The sequence below is a fragment of the Benincasa hispida genome, chromosome 11, assembly GCF_009727055.1.
Source record: "Benincasa hispida cultivar B227 chromosome 11, ASM972705v1, whole genome shotgun sequence".
Taxonomy (NCBI): domain Eukaryota; kingdom Viridiplantae; phylum Streptophyta; class Magnoliopsida; order Cucurbitales; family Cucurbitaceae; genus Benincasa; species Benincasa hispida.
In genome coordinates, this window is record NC_052359.1 from 44228571 (window position 1) to 44246854 (window position 18284).

The following is an 18284-nucleotide window of genomic DNA, read 5'->3' on the forward strand; positions in this document are numbered from 1 at the left end:
CCTTCCTCGACGATGCCCCTTTAACTTCCAAGCTTCTCCAAAACTGGACTTTAAAATCCAACCAAAGGCGTATAAAAATAATGAAGCACAACACCATGGCCAATGGTTCTAATCAAGAAAAGAATCACCAACTTACCCAAATCCACAAGATCCGACAAAACCCAACGACAAAAAACTTACCCAAAACAGATCCAATGGCAACCACGACGGTGGCAATGGCTAGGCAGTGCCAGATGGACGCTACTGGATGTCTCCCACTGCCACAGCTGAGATGACGTGCTCGATGCCTACTCGCATTGTCATCTCACTAGCCTCCAACTGTCGTCAGGATCTAATCCTCTGAAAAGAAGAACATACATGATTAGTGGCACCCGAGTCTAATATCCAAGCAGAATTATCATTCTCCACTAAAAAAGTTTCTAATACAAGCAAATCATATTTACCTCTGTCTGCCTTGGCCTTAGCCTTGGCCGCCTTCTTTTTCTTCAGATAATGAGGACAATTCCTCTTCCAGTGTCTGTCCTGGTTACAGTGGAAACATTTTTCCTTTTCAACCGGCGGTGGACGTTTCTTCTGGGCGACAGGTGGCGGGTTAGCATGCGCATTCCCTTTCCCTTTACTACCCTTCTTCTTCTTCCCCATTCCAAAGTTAGAAGTTGAAGGTGCAGACTTTGTTCCTGAGATTGAACTTCGATAGAACATGTTTGAGGACGAGACAACATTTGCCTCACCTCCTTTTTTCTCCTTACTTTTCAACAAAGATTGGTAAGTTTGCAACTCGTTGAGGAGAGTGGTAAGGGAGTATTCCACTTTGTTAAGAATTGTATTCCTAACAAAGTGAAGGAAGCTCTCCGACAATGAATGCAGGATAATGCTAACCTGACTACCCTCATCGATCTTAGACCCATTCATCTCTGGCACGTTAAAGTGGACCATCATATTCAACGCGTGTTCACGAACAGAGGTGCCTTCCTCCATTTTGGAGCTGAAGATGTGTTTCAGAGCTTCATACTTGAGCTGTCAAGACGGCTGTCCAAACATTCCCCGCAGGGATTCCATGATCTCACGAGCTGAGACCTTGGACTCGTGTTTCTTGGCCAAGACGTCACTAAGACTGGCCAGAATATAGGCTCGAGCCTTCTCATTTGCCTGTATCCAACGCTTATACGCTGTCCGAATATTTCGAGTAGTGTCCTGTGATGGAATAGAAAGACATTCCTCCGTAAGGACAAACTTCAGATCCTCAATGATGAGTATCGTCGTGAGCATATGTTTCCAACTTAAATAGTTTTAGCCATTCAGTTTTTCAGGGCTAAGCAAATTGATAGTGGTTGATGCCATTAAAAAACTGTTGTTGAAAAAAAAAAGAATAACCTTTTATAAGAATTTGCAAAAACAACTTTTTAATTAACCAATTAATTTTTAGCAAAACAGATTCCAAGTACCCTAAGTGAAAAGACTTCTATTTTGCAATGATGCCCCAGTGAGGCAGGACAAACGTCACTGATAGGATGATCGGATGACCCTTCACTGGGATGAGACAATCTCAACCATTAGGCAAAACCAACTCTTGGAACTAAACCTAATAGCCACCATTTGTTCAGTTCAGAATAGTTAACCTTTAACAATCCTGCGTAAGTGTAACCCCTCGTTTTCGACCCCAGAGTCCTGCCCTAATGCGCTTACCGTAGGGTAAAGACATATTAGGACAAGAGACTAAGTAACCTTATCCTCTTACAGGAGATCAAATAAAGAAACGTGCAAAACAATCATCCTACAGGGAGACACTCCCAGGGTGCCACGAGGCGATACACAAAAACTTTATTCAATCCAACGAGGGAGACCGAGGGATATGCTGTCGCACTTTCCGCTCCCACTTACTATGAATGCTCTCTCCATCCATCTTGATATTGACCTACCCAAACACCATCCGTTGGGGGGACACACCAAAGGTGCCTCGAGGCCGATGGTAGATCTCACTGTGTGGACTATGAGAAAGAAATGCGAGAGGTGAAAATGAAACATCAAATGCCCCAAAAAACCTTCCACTGAATGTTCTACCTAGGGGTTTATTTAATTATTTAAAATTAATTATTTGAATTAATTTTATTAAAATTTGAATGAAATTCAAAATTTAAAATTAAGTTTAATTTTAATTAGAATTTGTGAAATTCTAAATTAAATGAAAAATATTTATTTGAAATTTTGAAATTCAAATAAAGTGTTAGGGGATTATCTAACATTTCCCACTTTGAGAAAACACCTCATTATTCCCACTATTGCATGCTTAATTGGGTATCATCTTGATTCACATTGCATGTAATTCTTCTATAAATAGAAGATTTTTTTTTAAAAAAAAAAAAAAAAATTAAGGAAGGGTTCCCTTGACTCTTGAATTTGAAGAGAAATTATTCTCCCAAATTATTTGCTCCAACCTCTCCCAAACTCAAATTTTCCTTCAATATCATCACAAATTGGATTCCACAATTCGTTTTAAGGTTGAAAAATAGCGGGTAAGACTCTAGCGGTGGTCCACATACTGTCGTGATCAGAATTCATCAAGGGATTGCACAAATTTGGAGGTTTTTCAAAGGTTGTCTCTTAAAATCATATTTCTCCAAATTATGAACATGCATGCTTCAATCCTAAAATTAATGTCGTTAGTGTACTTAGAATCCTGATTGCTTTCGCATGTGTGTTGTAGACTCTTATAGAAACTGTCTCGTAGGCCCAAACCTACCAATTCAAAAAACAAACACGACCGATAAATGCATGATAAAGTTGGAGTACCAATAACAATAATGATCAAACGAAGTTAATAAACCTGGAAAGCAAACAGAAATCCATATAAGCTGTATGACTCAGGCGACTTATTATTTGTAGGCTTCTTCTTGTACATTGCAACTTTCTCTTTAAGTGCACCTTGTAAGGTACTCAGAGTTTTCGTAAATATCATTTTGCCCCAATTATAACTACAAAAATCCTCCCACACATCAATCAACCCTAACACGATCCAGTCCATGTGTTGCCTCCATTCCCTTCCCATCATAGCCAACTCGATGAAATAGAACATAGCCATCTTCACTACATCCTCATCACTATCGAACTCATAATTTGAATTGTTCAACTCAGTCTCATTCATGTTGGATCTATCGCCCAAGTACAACTTCCTAAGCCTAAGAGCTCTATCCTAATCAAACTCAACTACACGGCTGGGCATATATCTCAAGCTCGTCACTATATCAAACTCCTCTTGCTCGAAAGAAACCTTCTTTTCCAGTAACTTAAAGCTAATGTCGTCTTCTCTATCTTCTTGTACCTTCTTTCAAAGAATATAATGACATAGAGGCCCATTAAAAACTAACTTAACATCCAAAAAATGACAAAAAACAGTCTACCTAAACATGTACAACTACCTAGGTGTTAACTTGTTCTTAATATTCGAGATTGTTTTCGCCAGATGAGAAAAGTTAAATTTGCCGAAAAATAGTCAGAAGTAAGGATCTTAGGTACCAATGCCATATGCACACATACCATAAACCAGACACTGATCCCAACAATCTAATAGACAAAACAACAACAAAACATACACATAAATTTACAATATGCCTTAAATCTCGGCGTAAAACACGCTCGAGATTGTGTGCTAATTATGAAGAACTCGGGCCATTTATACCGGCTTGCCACAAGATTAGGGTTTTGGTTCCATTCTATATAAGATCTCAGGGACGATCTCGGGCCACATTTATCCTGAGATCTTATACAAAATGTCCAAAACTCAATGGTTTTCCACCCAATCTCGGGACACATTCAAACGATCTTGAGCCCACTTCATCGAATCTCAGCCAAGATTTAAACAAATTTCAAAAGAAATAGGATGAAGTATCTAAAAAATCATCAATAACAGACAACATACACAAGAAAAAGGACCAAATATTGAAAGAAAGATAATATCCAAACCAGATTTCTCATATATTTCAATAGACTCTAAACCCTAACTAAACTCTAATTTAAGATGAAACCATAGATGAAATGAAGAAAATAGTGAAATACCTCTACAATAAAGAAGTTTCGAGATGCAAATAACCTTGGAGAAGAAAATTTCAAAGCGAGAGTAGGGATAGCTCGGATGAGGTGAAGAGTTAGAATGGTTTCCGTGTATATGAAGAATTTTTTAAAGTAGAGGTGTTTTTGTCCTTTCAAACGATTGGATAATTTGAATTCATAATATTTGAAATCCAATCTCGGGCCTGATTTCGTCCGAGAAGGTCCGAGAAAAACCATTATAACGAGTATTTAGAAAGTGTGATATTTTTGAAATGTGAAAAGTAAAGCAAGCTATTTTAGACAATTTTCCAAATAATAAACATGTTAACCCATTTAAAAATTATATTAGCTTTATTTACTCATTTTTATATATATTTTAATCTATGATTTTAATTTTTCAAATATCTATGATTTTAATTTTTCTAGAAAACCTCTTATTTCACTTGGCATATTTTGAAGGGCGACGGACGGTGGTTCGTTCAAATATCTAGTGTTATCCACGGGCACGGTGACGGTTGCAGGCGAACTGAACTCCTTCGCACTGTCTCGAAATGGAACTCTCTGTTATTGGTAATGGATATCATCGCCATGTCCTTCGGACTCGGTTGCCCACACCTTCTTCTGTAATGGCTTCTGCATCGCATGCTGTCCCCAGGCTCAAGAACCATCACCCCAACTCTATCGCAATTCTCCCTAAAGACCCTCAATTCCTCCCCGACTCTCCAAAGGATAAACTCTTCAATGGCGGCCAGAAGCGCCACTCGAAGTCATACCTAGAGAGACAGTCCGCTATTGCTCAAGTTAAAGATTGCTCCGAGTTGGCTCCGGCTCTTGCCAGGTTCTTCTTTTACCTTTTTACAATGAGTATTTGGAATTTGAACTGTGGGAAATCACTTGCACTTCTTAGGACATGGTTGGGAATGATTTTGAAGTGATTAAAACCATGTCCCAAATATGCTTTTAATAATTTAAAATCAAATGTTAAATTAATTTTTTAATAATTTAAAATCAAATATTAAATTAATTTTAAGTGATCAAAGGAGGATTTTGGAGTGATTTTGACCTGTTTAAATTTAATTTTAATAATTTCAAAATAACGCCAAAACTTGCACTTAGTTTGTTAGGAAGGCGTTTTCTTCTAGGCCAATGTTAGTTAATCTAATCGATTTTGGTAAAGAACTCTAAGTAGTTGGATGGGAGCAAGAAAATTCTAGTGCTAAATCTTAGATGGAGTTGTGTTTTTTTTTTTTTTTTGGTAAGATCTTAGATGGAGTTGTGTTGACAATGGATGGAAGATGAAACGCCCTAGGCCCAGGGTTTAGGCTACGATTCGAATTTTGGATTCTACACGGTATAGCCATGACATTTCCTACATCCTTGTGACTTGACAATGTCATCCTTATTGCAAATTGTTTTATTGTTTTTAAGTGTGAAGATTATCCCCCACATACCAACATGAGTCCTTTCAACATGCTTGGTTCACACTCATGTGTTTGCTAAGAACATTTTTAGGAGTTTCCTCAACCTAGAACTGTCCCAATCTAAACACGCTTAACTTTGGAGTTCCTATGGTTGAGTCACCGAAAATGAAAATCACCTTGTTGGTATATGGTGAGTCTGCGGGGCCTGAAGATTTATTGGATTCAAGCTCAGGAACAACAAATTTAACCTTTTTCTTGGTGAAGGCGGTTTCTAGAAGTGATGCTTGTCGTGTGGAGATGGAGACCCAATTTGAGATATTCAGGAGAGAGTGGCTACCCTGTTTTTTTGTGTATAGATGAGAGAAAAAGGATATAAATTCTCTTACAACGTTGGCTTCTGTAAGGCTGCTTGTGCCATTTTGGAGAGAATTCAGTGATTTTTTTACCATAATTCTGAAAAAACTGGAGTTAATGTCGGCCTCCTTTAGCCATTTCGTCTTACATTTTTGTCTTCTCCTTAGCAACCAAAGAAAGAAGTTGTTCCTTCAAAAGTGTTCCTCTGTATTTCATGGGAAACCGACATATCCCCTGATTACTCCTTGCTGTTTATAGAGGTAATTTCTGCAATAAGTTGGTGTTTTTGGGTGATATTGCAGCCGGAGGTGTCACAGTTCCACTCTTTAAGAATGATTTTTGAAATCTTTAAGGGGATGTTTGGGATAAGGAGTAAAATAGCGAGGAGTAGAGTTATAAAGTCTAGGGTGTTATGAACTCTTGGGACCCTTCTGTGTAAACGTTGGTCTTTCAAGCCTTCGAATAGTGGTCTTTCAAGCCTTTGAATAGTGGCTCCATTAAATTTATGTACCACCTTTTTAATTGTTAAAAATCTATCAATCAGCGTAAGTGTTGGAGAATCACAAAAATCAAACCAAGTGTAGAGGTTGTTTTGGAGGGGGATATCAATAAGAGCAACATTCTCAATGAACCAATTAAAAAGTCCCATATTTCTTGTGTTCTATCCCCTGTTGGACGTTTCAGAAGACCATCAGACCACATTGCAATCTCCTCCCTGTAACCAATAATCAACAGAAAGATAAGACAGACTTTCCAGTTCCTGCAGAAAATAAGGATGCTTCAATGAGTAGACTGATGAACTATGTTGGACAAGGTCCTGGTCCTTTTACTTTATTTTTTTTAAGGCAGAAGAAGGATGGTCAGGTAGGCTGGTTATTTTTTTATTTTTTATTTTTGCTAATTGTTGGAGTGTCTGGCTAGAAAGTAATGGAAGGATATTTATAGCGTGGCCTTACTTCAATAATACCTCTTGTTGGGGTCTTACTGTTTTTATGACTTTTTCCATTTTACTTCTTATTACTAACAACGAAGGCTTGTCTATTGCTTAGTTTTCTCAGTGTTTCATTATTTTATTTTCTTTGAAGGAGAGAAAAAAATGTGGTCGATAATTTTTTTTTCTTATTTTGGTTCAAAAGATAGGATTCTGCCAGAAGTTATCCTTCTTGTTATCATTCAAAATAGAAAATCCTTTAGGGGCTGAAACATTAAGCTGGATTAACTTTTCTTGTGCAGATATGGTGGACTACTGAGAGCGCAAGATTTAAATGTTATACTGCGGCATTTTGGGATGTTAAGTAGGTGGGAGGATCTATCTCAGGTGCTTCTGGGAACATTAATCTACTTGTAACTATGTATTGTTGAATGAGGATCAAGCTGTTAGTTGCTTACATTTTTATTGGTTGCCTTAACCCGTGGGTTTGAGAACTTTCTAAATGCCTGTCATTTTATATTTGTTATCTACATTTGTTATTGCAGCTGTTTGAGTGGATGCAGCAGACTGGAAAGACCAATGTTTCTTCTTACAGCAGTTATATAAAGTTCATGGGGAGAGGTCTTAATCCCTTGAAGGCACTAGAAGTATACAATAATATTCAAGAAGTATCAATAAAGAATAATATTTTTATTTGTAATTCTATCCTCAATTGCCTGGTGAGAAATGGCAAGTTTGACACCAGTGTTAAGCTGTTTCATCAAATGAAGAATGATGGTTTATGTCCAGATACAGTTACATACAGCACGGTGTGACATTTTAATTCATAGCATCTACATTCTTTTCTAGCATGTAGTTAAAGTTTTTGTGTTGCTCAATTTGTGTACACATCTATCATATTTCAATGACTTACTTATTTAGTTCAACGGCTTGTTACTATGTCATAAAAGTTGCGACGGTATTGTGATTGGCCTCCTATTAAATGCATGTTAAAGGAAGTGTGTGAGGATAGCATAGGGGTTTTGGAGAATGTAATTAGTTTGTGAGGGGATGCTTGTGTGATTAGATATGCTGATGTAGTTGTCTTCGCTGTCTTGGCCCAATCTATGATCCTCCCCTTGGTTGTTGCCATTGTTGATTAACGATATTGAGAGCTTACCATGATGTGGAGAAAGAATAACTGAATTTAATTGTTTCAGTAATTAAAATGTGTATGTAAAGATTTCATTGCCGGGGTTTTATACTGAACTGGTTTCCATTGTCTGGTATTATCCTTTATTTAAAGGTTATATTCTACGCCAAGAATTTTGTGATAATTACAGTCGGGTAGTGGAAGTAAGGTCAAGAAGGACCACAACAAGCCTCTCGGTGAGACGGGACGGGGAGTTTGATATAACTATGGGCATCTTGATTTGTTTAGGAGTGGAGAGGGGCTAGTTCTACTTTTAATTGATATGTTCTTGTTGAGAAGTAAAAATTAACGTCTTGTCTGCTTTTGACAGATGCTCACTGGTTGCATCAGGGTTAAACATGGTTATGCTAAAGCATTGGAGCTTCTTAAGGAGCTGCAAGACAATGGACTACGCATGGATTGTGTATCGTATGGGACACTGATAGCTATTTGTGCTTCACATGATAGATTGGAAGATGCAGAGAGCTTCTTCAACCAGATGAGAACTGAAGGTCATTCACCAAATATGTTCCATTATGGCTCTCTACTCAATGCTTATTCAATGAGTGGTGATTATAAAAAAGCTGATGAGCTGATTGAGGATATGAAATTGACCGGGTTAGTACCAAATAAGGTTTGTTTTCTTGTTTATGGTGTCTCGGAAACTTTGGGATTCTGTTTATATAAATGAGTAATTTTTATAAGAAGAATCGAGAAAAAAACACAATAACTAGGTAGGAGAATATACAAAGTTATATGATTAAAATTCCTATCAATTGGAAAACTATGAAAGTACAAAAACAATTGGATTTTGCACCATCATGGTAAATGGATTAGTCCAAGAGCATTATAAGGAAGCCAAAATTTTAACATCCAACAATTCTGTGATTATTTCTCTCTACTTTCAAAGTTGTGTTGTCCTTAGTAGATGCACCAAAGAGGTGCCTGTGAACTAGGCTCAATTAGTAGACGATCGAGATATGACAATCAAGATGGTGCTAATTCATCCAAGGCACCTGCCTGTAGTCGAACAAGGCCACAAACCTATGAAGTACGGATACAGATACAATAGGATACGACGATTCGTTAATTTCTAAAATACTAAGATACAGATTCATCTAGGATATGTCAATTTTTAATATATATTTTTTATATTTTTTATTTTTATATATAAATTTAACATAAAGAAAGATACTAAATGTAATCCACCGAAGCATAAAATACCAAGAAAAATAACATAAAGATACTTAATTAGTTAATTTAATCCTCTAAATCCATATTACAAAGTAGAATAGAAACTAGAAAAACTTGAAGCATTCAAATCTTAAATCTCCCTAACATATTTGAGCTTGTGGACTGTCCAAATAATATATTTGATTTTCTTTCTCCTCTCATGGTGGGGCATCCTTTTCATGGTGCTAAGAAGATGCTTTGGTTGGCCATTTTGCGTGCTTACTTCTAGACTTTATGGGGCGAATGCAATAAACGTCTTTTTAGACTCTACTTCTACTTTTATGAATTTTATGGATTTGGTTCTCTCTACAGCTTTGTATTGGTGCAAAAATAGGACACTTATAAGCTCTTTAGGCTTTCTTATTTAGTTTCCAATTGGAAATATCTTCTGCAATCACCTTTAGGTGCTTTGGGGTCTCCCTTTTATTTCATTTATTCAATGAAATGTTTCTTCTCTAAAAAAAAATCATAATTTAATTTGAAATTAAAGGAGGTTTCAAAAGAGAGTGGAAAGAAAAATAGAGAGCTTTGAAATTGACCGTGACGGCGGTGGCGAGGTAGAGGCACGACGGGGATGGTCAGTGGCGAGCCTAAGTCGTGGTCGGCAGCATTGCTCAGTCAAAGAAATGGGAAGAAGAAGACGAAGAGAAGACTGAATCGTATGGGAGGGAAATCTGATTTTAGGGTTTGTTTTATTTTTCTGATTTTTCTTTTAGTTATTTTCCTTTTGGGCTGCTGGTAATTATAACATTTTTTATGAAATTAAGTAAGCTGTGGTCTATGAGCTTAAAATTCAGGCCAAATTTTCAATATTATTATTATTATTATTTTTTATTTTTTAGTTGTGGTATCCCCTCCACGTATTTGGAAGGGGACACACATGTTTGAAATTTAAAAGAAACAAATAAGATACTCCATTTTACACATTTGACACATATCTTCCATGTATCTGGACGTATTTGATATCGATTCTCTACGCAATTTGAAGTATTTGTGCTTCATGGCCACCAACCCATCCAGGAACCGAATCGAGAATTAGGATACCGATAACAACTCCATTCAAATAGTAACCATTCTAAATAATGCAACCTTAATCAAATGGAGGGACCTGTGAAGGGATTTTGTGAGGTGGAGTTCTAAGCCAAGAAAGAAAAGGGATTATGCTTCTAGTGGGATGAGAAGTACAACAAGCCACATCATTGCAGAAGTAGAGAATCACATGTATTAAAAGTTTGGGAGGAGGATGAGGAAATCACAATCAAAACAAGCAAGAAGAGGAGAGCATGGAAGTTTAGATGATAGAAGTAGTTAATTGAGTTGAGTTAACGTTGAAATCAGTCATAGGGTTTTCACCCTTCGGGACAATGAAAGTTCGAGGTACAATTGAAAAGAGTAATTGTTCTGATATTTCTTCTAGTTATTTTCCTTGTGGGCTGCTGGTAATTATAACATTTTTATGAAATTAAGTAAGCTGTGGGCCATGGGCTTAAAATTCAGGCCAAGTGTTCAATATTATTATTATTATTTTTAGTTTTGGTGTCCCCTTCACATATTTGGAAGGGGACACACATGTTTGAAATTTAAAAGAAAGAAATAAGATACTCCATTTTACACATCTGACATGTATTTCTCATGTATCTGATACCGATTCTCTATGCACTTTGGAGTATTTGTGCTTCATGGCCACCAACCCATCTAGGAGAATCAGGATATCATGAGGCCCCCAATCATAAATACATACAAACGTGGGGGCAAGAAAGCACACAAAGAAGAGAGGGGGACTAGAGGGTGAAGAATCTGTTAAGTTGTTAGAGGTGGGGGACCAATTAGTTAGAGGAGAGAGAAGGGAATGATGGGCTTAAATAGGGTTTAGCTTGTAGGAGAGGAGTTCCAGCCCACTTGAATGTGCTCGGACTTAGGGAATATTTCTTCTGTTTCTTGCTGACTCTTTCTTTTCATCTTGTAATTTCTCTTTAAGTTCATAAATAAAATTGTCTAGAGCACTGTTCTGTTTCTTGGGAACTTGTTAGGTTTTGGTTGCAAGTATAGGAATCCTAACAGATAACAACTCCATTCAAATAGTAACCATTCTAGATAATGCAACCTTAATCAAATGGAGTGACCTGTGAAGGGATTTTGTGAGGTGAAGTTCTAAGCCAAGAAAGAAAAGGGAGTATGCTTATAGTGGGATGAGAAGTACAACAAGCCACATCATTACAGAAGTAGAGAATCACATATATTAAAAGTTTAGGAGGAAGATGAGGAAATCAAAATCAAAACAAGCAAGAAGAGGAGAGCGTGGAAGTTTAGAATCTGGAAGTAGTTAATTGAGTTAAGTTAACGTTGAAATCAGTCATAGGGTTTTCAACCTTCGGGACAATGAAAGTTTGAGGTACAATAAAAAAGCGGGGAGTAATTATTTTAATCAATGAGGGGGTAACTCACAATTTCATCTTCTAGCATTTAGTGGAAGAGTTGAATTCATCGTTCAATGAGATGCAAATTACGGAAGAATCCTGAGCAATGATGTTGTGATTCGTGAAAAAGTGCTTGCAAGGCAATGGTTGTGAGGCTACCCAAGCTAACGGTAAGGGAAGATTTCCTATGCATGGATCTTAGGGGAATAGATGTGATATTAGGGATGCAGTGGTTAAGAAAGATGGGCTTTATGGGGGTTGACTAAACAACCCTCACAATGACATTTAATACGGGAGAGGATACAAGCACTTTGAAAAAGACCCACTGCTGACTTTAGTTGAGGTATTGTTGAAAATGTTGCCTCAAACTTGGACCGATCAAGATTAGAGGCTCCTAGTAGAATTTCGTGGCTTAAGTGTAGAGTAGCAAGGCTTTGAGGAAGCCAACCAAGGTGAAAACGAGGCAAGCGAGCCACCAGAAAGATTAAATGAGAAGACTACAACTTTGTTTTCAACTTGTCTAATGGCCTCCCTCCCAAGAGAAATAGATCACAGATAGCTAAAAGGACAGGCTCTAGTCAGAGTTCGTCCTTATAAATATGTTCACATGCAAAAAACAAGTACTGAGAAATTGATAACAAAAATGTTGGCGTCAAGACTAATTCGACCTAGCCACAACCTTTTCTCTAGCCCAATTCTGTTGGTTAAGAAAAAAAAAAGAAAATTAGGGATGAAGGTTTTGTGTGGACTACCGTGCTCTGAATTGTGTCACCGTGCTATGTTAGTTTTTGATTCTTGTCATTAAAGAGCTATTGGATGAGTTACATGGTTCTCAAATTTTCTCAAAGTTAGATTTGTAGTTTGGGTACTACTAGATATGGATGTATGAGGCTGATATACCTAAACAGTGTTTCACATGCATGAAGCCCGTTATGATTTCTTAACGATTCCCTTTGCATTAACGAATGCCTCCAACCACCTTCCGCTTGTTGATGGATTAGGTATTCAGACCTTTCCTTTGTAAAATCATCCTTGTTTTCTTTGATAATATTTTGGTTTACATTTGGCCACGCATCTTGCATACCTCACGACAGTGTTTGCTTTACTGCAAGCGAGATAATGCTTTTCTTTTATTATTATTATTTTTTTCCCAATAAGCAGAAATGTGTTTTTGTGAAGGTTCTAGTGAATACCTTGGTTGGTTTCTATAAATGGAGTGATGGGGAGAAGGTTGGAGCAATGATCCGATGACCTATATCAAGTAATTTGAGGGAGTCGATAGGGTTGGTCTAATCGACTGTTACAAGAGATTTGTTTTGGGTTATAGATCGGTGCAACTCATTAAACTCAATTGTTGAAGCCACGAAGGCCTTCGAAGAACTCAAACAAGCTATGACGACCTTACTGGTCCTCATGTTACCAAATTATTCTTTACCTTTCAAAATTGAAATAGTTGCCTCAGGGACGGGGGTTGGAGTAGGGTTGTTGCAGTGCAACAACAACGACTTATTGCTTTCTTTAGTTCGTCATTGTTAGCCAAGGAATGACTCGATTTGAGTGAGAATAGATGGAAATAGTTCTTTCGGTGCAGCGTTGGTGACACACCTCTTAGGACAAATTTATTGTGAGATCGGATCAACTCCTTGCATTTTTTGCTTGAACAAAAGGAGATTCAACTTGAATATCAGAAGTGGCTAACAAAGTTATTAAGCTATGATTTGGAAATCGAATACTAGCTCGGATTGCTTGAAAGGTAGCTAATACCTTCTTGCATTGATCACCATCAATGTAGCTGAACACCTCAATAGTTCCTGTGGTACTAGATGCGGCAAGGGTGAAAAAGGAAGTTAGTTCTTGAGGGACATTTGAGTTTCTTGCGAAGGTATAAGAGGTTAACTGAATGTGTAAAAGGTTAGCTAGTGAATTGTTGGGGAAAGGTGTGAAGGCCAATGTGAAGACTTGTGGAAAAATGTACCATTTGTCAAAGAAATAAATTTGAAGCCATGGCACCAGCGTGATTATTGCAGCCACTTCAAGTTCCGGACCGGATTTGGGAAGATATTAGCATGGATATCGTAGAAGGGCTTTTCAAGTCAATAGGTGACAATGCTATCTTTGTTATTGTTGATAGATAGAGTAAATACAACCATTTCGTGGCCATTTGTCACCCATTCTCTGCCATGGACATGGTTGCCATATTTGTCAGTGTCTTAGACTCTATAGATTTCCTCATTCAGCTGTTTTACACAGGAACAAGATTATTTTTTGTCATTTTTAGAATGAAATGTTTAAAATATAAGGGACACAATTGAGATAGCACAACTTTCCATCCTCAAACAGATGATCAATACGATGTTTTAGGTATCCCTAAACACTATTGTTGGTGTTAACAATTAACATGCAGAAGCGATAAGGATCTTAAGCACTCTAATTACATTGATTTTAGTTAACAAGCATGCAAGAATATTCATAGAAAATAGGGTTAGAGTGTATAACCTTTGTAGAACTCCAAATTGATGCAATCTCTCCTTGAATTTTCTTGAAAAGTTAAGGAAGAAAAGAAAATACCAGAGTTACGTGGAAAACCCTAGACCAGGGAGAAAAAACCACGATAAGAGTTTTTTATTTTTTTAATTCAGATACACAGTACACAATATAGGAACAGGTATAAATAACCAAACAATAAGACACCCTAGACTGATAAAAGACAAAAACGCCCTTAGGGCTAAAATATAATTTCAACACTCCCCCTCAAGTTGGGGCGTAGATGTCAATGAGGCCCAACTTGCTAACACAGGTGTCAAAAGTCTGTCTGGGTAACCCTTTGGTGAGAACATTCGCAACTTGTTAGCTGGACGGAACATAAGGAATGCAAATGCTACCGTTATCCAGTTTTTCTTTGATGAAGTGTCGATCAATCTCAACGTGTTTGGTTCTGTCATGTTGAACCGGATTGTGTGCAATATTAATGGCAGCCTTGTTATAGCAGTAAAGTCTGATCGGATCATGACTTTCTTGATGTAGATCTACCAGAACCTTCTTCAACCAAATCTCTTCGCATATACCCAAGCTCATAGCCCTGTATTTGGCTTCGGCACTGCTTCTAGCCACGACGCCTTGCTTCTTACTTCTCTAGGTAACTAAGTTTCCCCACACAAAGATACAGTATCTTGAGGTAGATTTCCTATTTGTAACAGAACCGGCCTAGTTAGAATCTGTGTAGGCCTCGATACACCTTTTATCATGCTTTCTGAAAACCAAGCCCTTTCCAGGAGAAGACTTCAGATACCTCAGGATCTGTGTGACTGCCTCCATGTGTCTTTCACACGGAGCCTGCATGAACTGACTGACCAAGCTAACTGCATATGATATATCAAGTCTGGTATGTGATAGATATATCAGTTTCCCCACAAGCCATTGATATCTCTCTTTGTTTACAGGAACATCATCTGCTGACTCTATCAGATTGAGGTTGGCTTCTACAGGTGTATCTGCAGGTTTACACCCTGTCATTCCAGTTTCTTTCAACAAATCGAGTGTGTATTTCCTCTAAGACACTGAGACCCTTTCTAGTGATCTTGCTACCTCCATTCCTAGAAAATATCGCAAGGTACCGAGATCTTTTATCTCAAACTCATCTGCCATTCGTCGTTTCAACCTGTCAATTTCTGCTGAATCATCTTCTGATAGTATAATATCATCAACATAGACAATCAATACTGCTCTTTTTCCTGGTGCTGACTTCTTAGTGAACAAGGTGTGATCTGAATGCCCTTGAACAAACCCCTGAGATTTAACAATGATGGTGAATTGATCGAACCAAGCTCTAGGGGACTGCTTCAGTCCATACAAGGATTATTTTTAATTTGCACACTTGATTGCCAAACTGTGCTTCAAAACCTGGAGGTGGGTTCATATAAACCTCTTCTTCCAGTTCACCATTTAGGAACGCATTTTTCACATCCAACTGATGGAGAGGCCAATCTTGATTAACAGTCACAGAAAGGAGGACACGAATAGTGTTAAGTTTTGCCACAGGTGAGAAGGTTTATGAGTAATCCACTCCATACGTCTGAGTGAATCCTTTTGCAACCAATCTGGCCTTATATCTGTCGAGAGTTCCATCTGACTTGTATTTGACAGTAAACACCCACTTGCACCCTATGGTTTTGTGACCTCTCGGAAGACTAACTAGATTCCATGTTTTGTTAGTCTCAAGGGCCCGCATTTCCTCCATAATTGCACTTCGCCATTCAGGAATTTCCAGAGCCTTGTGCACATTGCTTGGAATTATCACATTATCCAGGCTGGTGGTGAAAGCTTTAAATCTCGTAGACAGGTTACTATAAGACAAGAAGCTTGTCATAGAGTGTTTGGTGCATGACCTAGTACCTTTTCGCAGAGCTATCGGCCAATCCAAGGTAGCATCAACCTCAATCTCATTGGTCTTGTCAACCTGTTGATCTGTACCCAACTGTTGTTCATTTTCAGTCCCCTGAGCACCATTGGGCACTTCATTACTGCCATCATCCCTGACTTCACTGTCATCATCTCTGACTTCGCTTGAGTCCCTTATATCACCTTCAACATACTCATTGTCATTATGACTAGGGGTACCTTGAACCTGAGTCGGTTCCGGTTCTGGTTCTGACTCTTGAACACCTTCCGGCGAAGCAACAGGGGAAACAATTTCGGGAACCATTTCCTTTCGGAGATGCTTCCTATAGTAGGTCATCCAAGGCACTTGTTTTGTAGGAAGGATAGGTTCATTTGTTTCTGTTTCAGGGATAGGTTCGGGAAACAAGTCTAAGGGAACAGAGTAGGTGGAAGTGTTAGCCTCTTCACTTGAAGTCTCCCCCTGAAGAGGACTAACTAGAAAGAAGGGAGCTTTATTCGAAGAGGCAGAATGCTTCACGTCTTTATTACCTTGAGAAACAAGTGCATGAATGCAAGCAGGGGACACTCGACGTAACATCCTATTTCAATAAACTATCACTGTTGTGGCAAAGAGATGGATCTATGTCGGGAAATAGTTTGGAATTGTCCAGTTGACGGGGTTCAGTATTCGAAAATTGAGGAGGCTGACCGTGTTTATGATTTCCTGACTGGCTTAAACTCGAAGTTCGATGGTGTTCGGAGCCGAATTTTGGGATAAAGACCAATGCCGCCCCTGATGGAAGTTTGCTCAGAGGTCAGATTGGAAGAAAGATCGAACAAGCGATATGAATGGTACAACGCCCTAATACCCTGGACTCCGCTGCGTTTGGAGTCAAGTCATCGGGTTCAGAAAATGAAAAACAGAATGGAAAGAACCCTCCAATTTGTGAGCATTGCAAGAAACCATGGCATACGAAAGATCAATGCTGGAAATTACATGGCCGACCTCCAAATGGCAAGCGGCGTCCTCCGAACGACAAATCTAAGCCCGGTCGCACCTTCGTTAGTGAAGCTGTTGATGGTGCCCCTCCAACGACGAGCCAGGTGGATCCAAGTACGGTCGGAATCGGCAATATTGCACAATCAGGTACTCCCCATTCCTTTAGTTTCTTTGCTGAGGGAGATGAATCCTGGATCCTTGATTCTGAAGCAACGGACCATCTAACTGGATCATCTAACCAATTCCTCTCCTATTATCCAAGTGCTGGAAATGAGAGAATAAGAATTGCAGATGGTCATTTGCCCCCGTTGCAGGAAAGGGCCACTTATCCCCGCGTCAAGGACTGATTTTGCATAATGTCTTACATGTGCCAAAAATATCATATAATTTGCTATCAATACAGTAATTTAACCAGAGATTTAAACTACAAAGTTGTGTTCTCACTAGATAATGTTTTGTTTCAGGACCTGAGAGCTCAGGGAAGATGATTGGCACTGCCCGTCCACAATAGGGGCTCTATTTTTCTTTCCGACGATGCTTCGTTTAGGAGTTTATCTAGCACTTGTTTACTGTCTTCTCTTACTATTTTTGAAACTGATTTCTTATTATGCATTTTCGTCTTGGACATCCAAATTTTCATTATATGAAATATCTATTTCCCCATTTATTTCGTAATGTGAATGTGTCATCTTTGTCGTGTGATGTTTGTATCCGTGCTAAGCAGCCTAGGGCGTCTTTTACTCACAACCCTACAAACCTTCCCGGCCCTTCCACCTGATACATAGTGACGTTTGGGGCCCTTCGAATGTCACAGACGGTATCAGGTAAACGGTGGTTTGTTAACTTCATCGATGATCACACTCGTCTTACATGGGTGTTTCTTCTTACAGACAAGTCTGAAGTGATGACGGTCTTTCAACAGTTTTACACTACCATCGAAACCCAGTTCAATACAAAATTGCCATTCTTCGAAGTGACAAGGGCGTGAATTTGTTAATCAGACCCTATGAGTTCTTAAACTCGAAAGGAATTGTCCACCAAAATTCCTATGCCTATACACCTCAGCAGAATGGAGTGGCCGAACGGAAAAATCGCCACCTAATTAAAATAGCCCGATCCCTCATGATACCTACATCCTTACCCTTGTATCTATGGGGGGATGCTGTTCTTACTACAGCTCATCTCATAAATCGGATGCCCTCCCGTGTGCTCAAATTCCAAACCCCCTTAGAACATTTTAAAGAATCCATCTCGTCCACTCGCCTTTTCCTGTGATGTACCTCTTAGAGTTTTTGGGTGCACCGTGTTCATCCATAATCATGGTCCTCACAAA

At 38.6% G+C, this 18284-nt stretch overlaps 1 protein-coding gene across 2 annotated transcripts in view; it reads left to right on the top strand.

The window, feature by feature from the left end:
• Positions 1-4471: 4471 nt before the first annotated feature.
• Positions 4472-18284, top strand: part of LOC120090276 (pentatricopeptide repeat-containing protein At1g10910, chloroplastic) — a 39415-nt gene continuing 25602 nt past the window's right edge. The window contains exons 1-4 of one of the 2 annotated variants that reach the window (XM_039047845.1): positions 4472-4885; positions 7056-7140; positions 7299-7562; positions 8256-8558. In XM_039047845.1, the coding sequence (XP_038903773.1) occupies positions 4599-4885; positions 7056-7140; positions 7299-7562; positions 8256-8558 (939 nt within the window). In that variant the 5' untranslated portion in view covers positions 4472-4598. The remainder of the gene's footprint in view (positions 4886-7055; positions 7141-7298; positions 7563-8255; positions 8559-18284) is intronic. The other variant, XM_039047846.1, reaches the window with a different exon arrangement.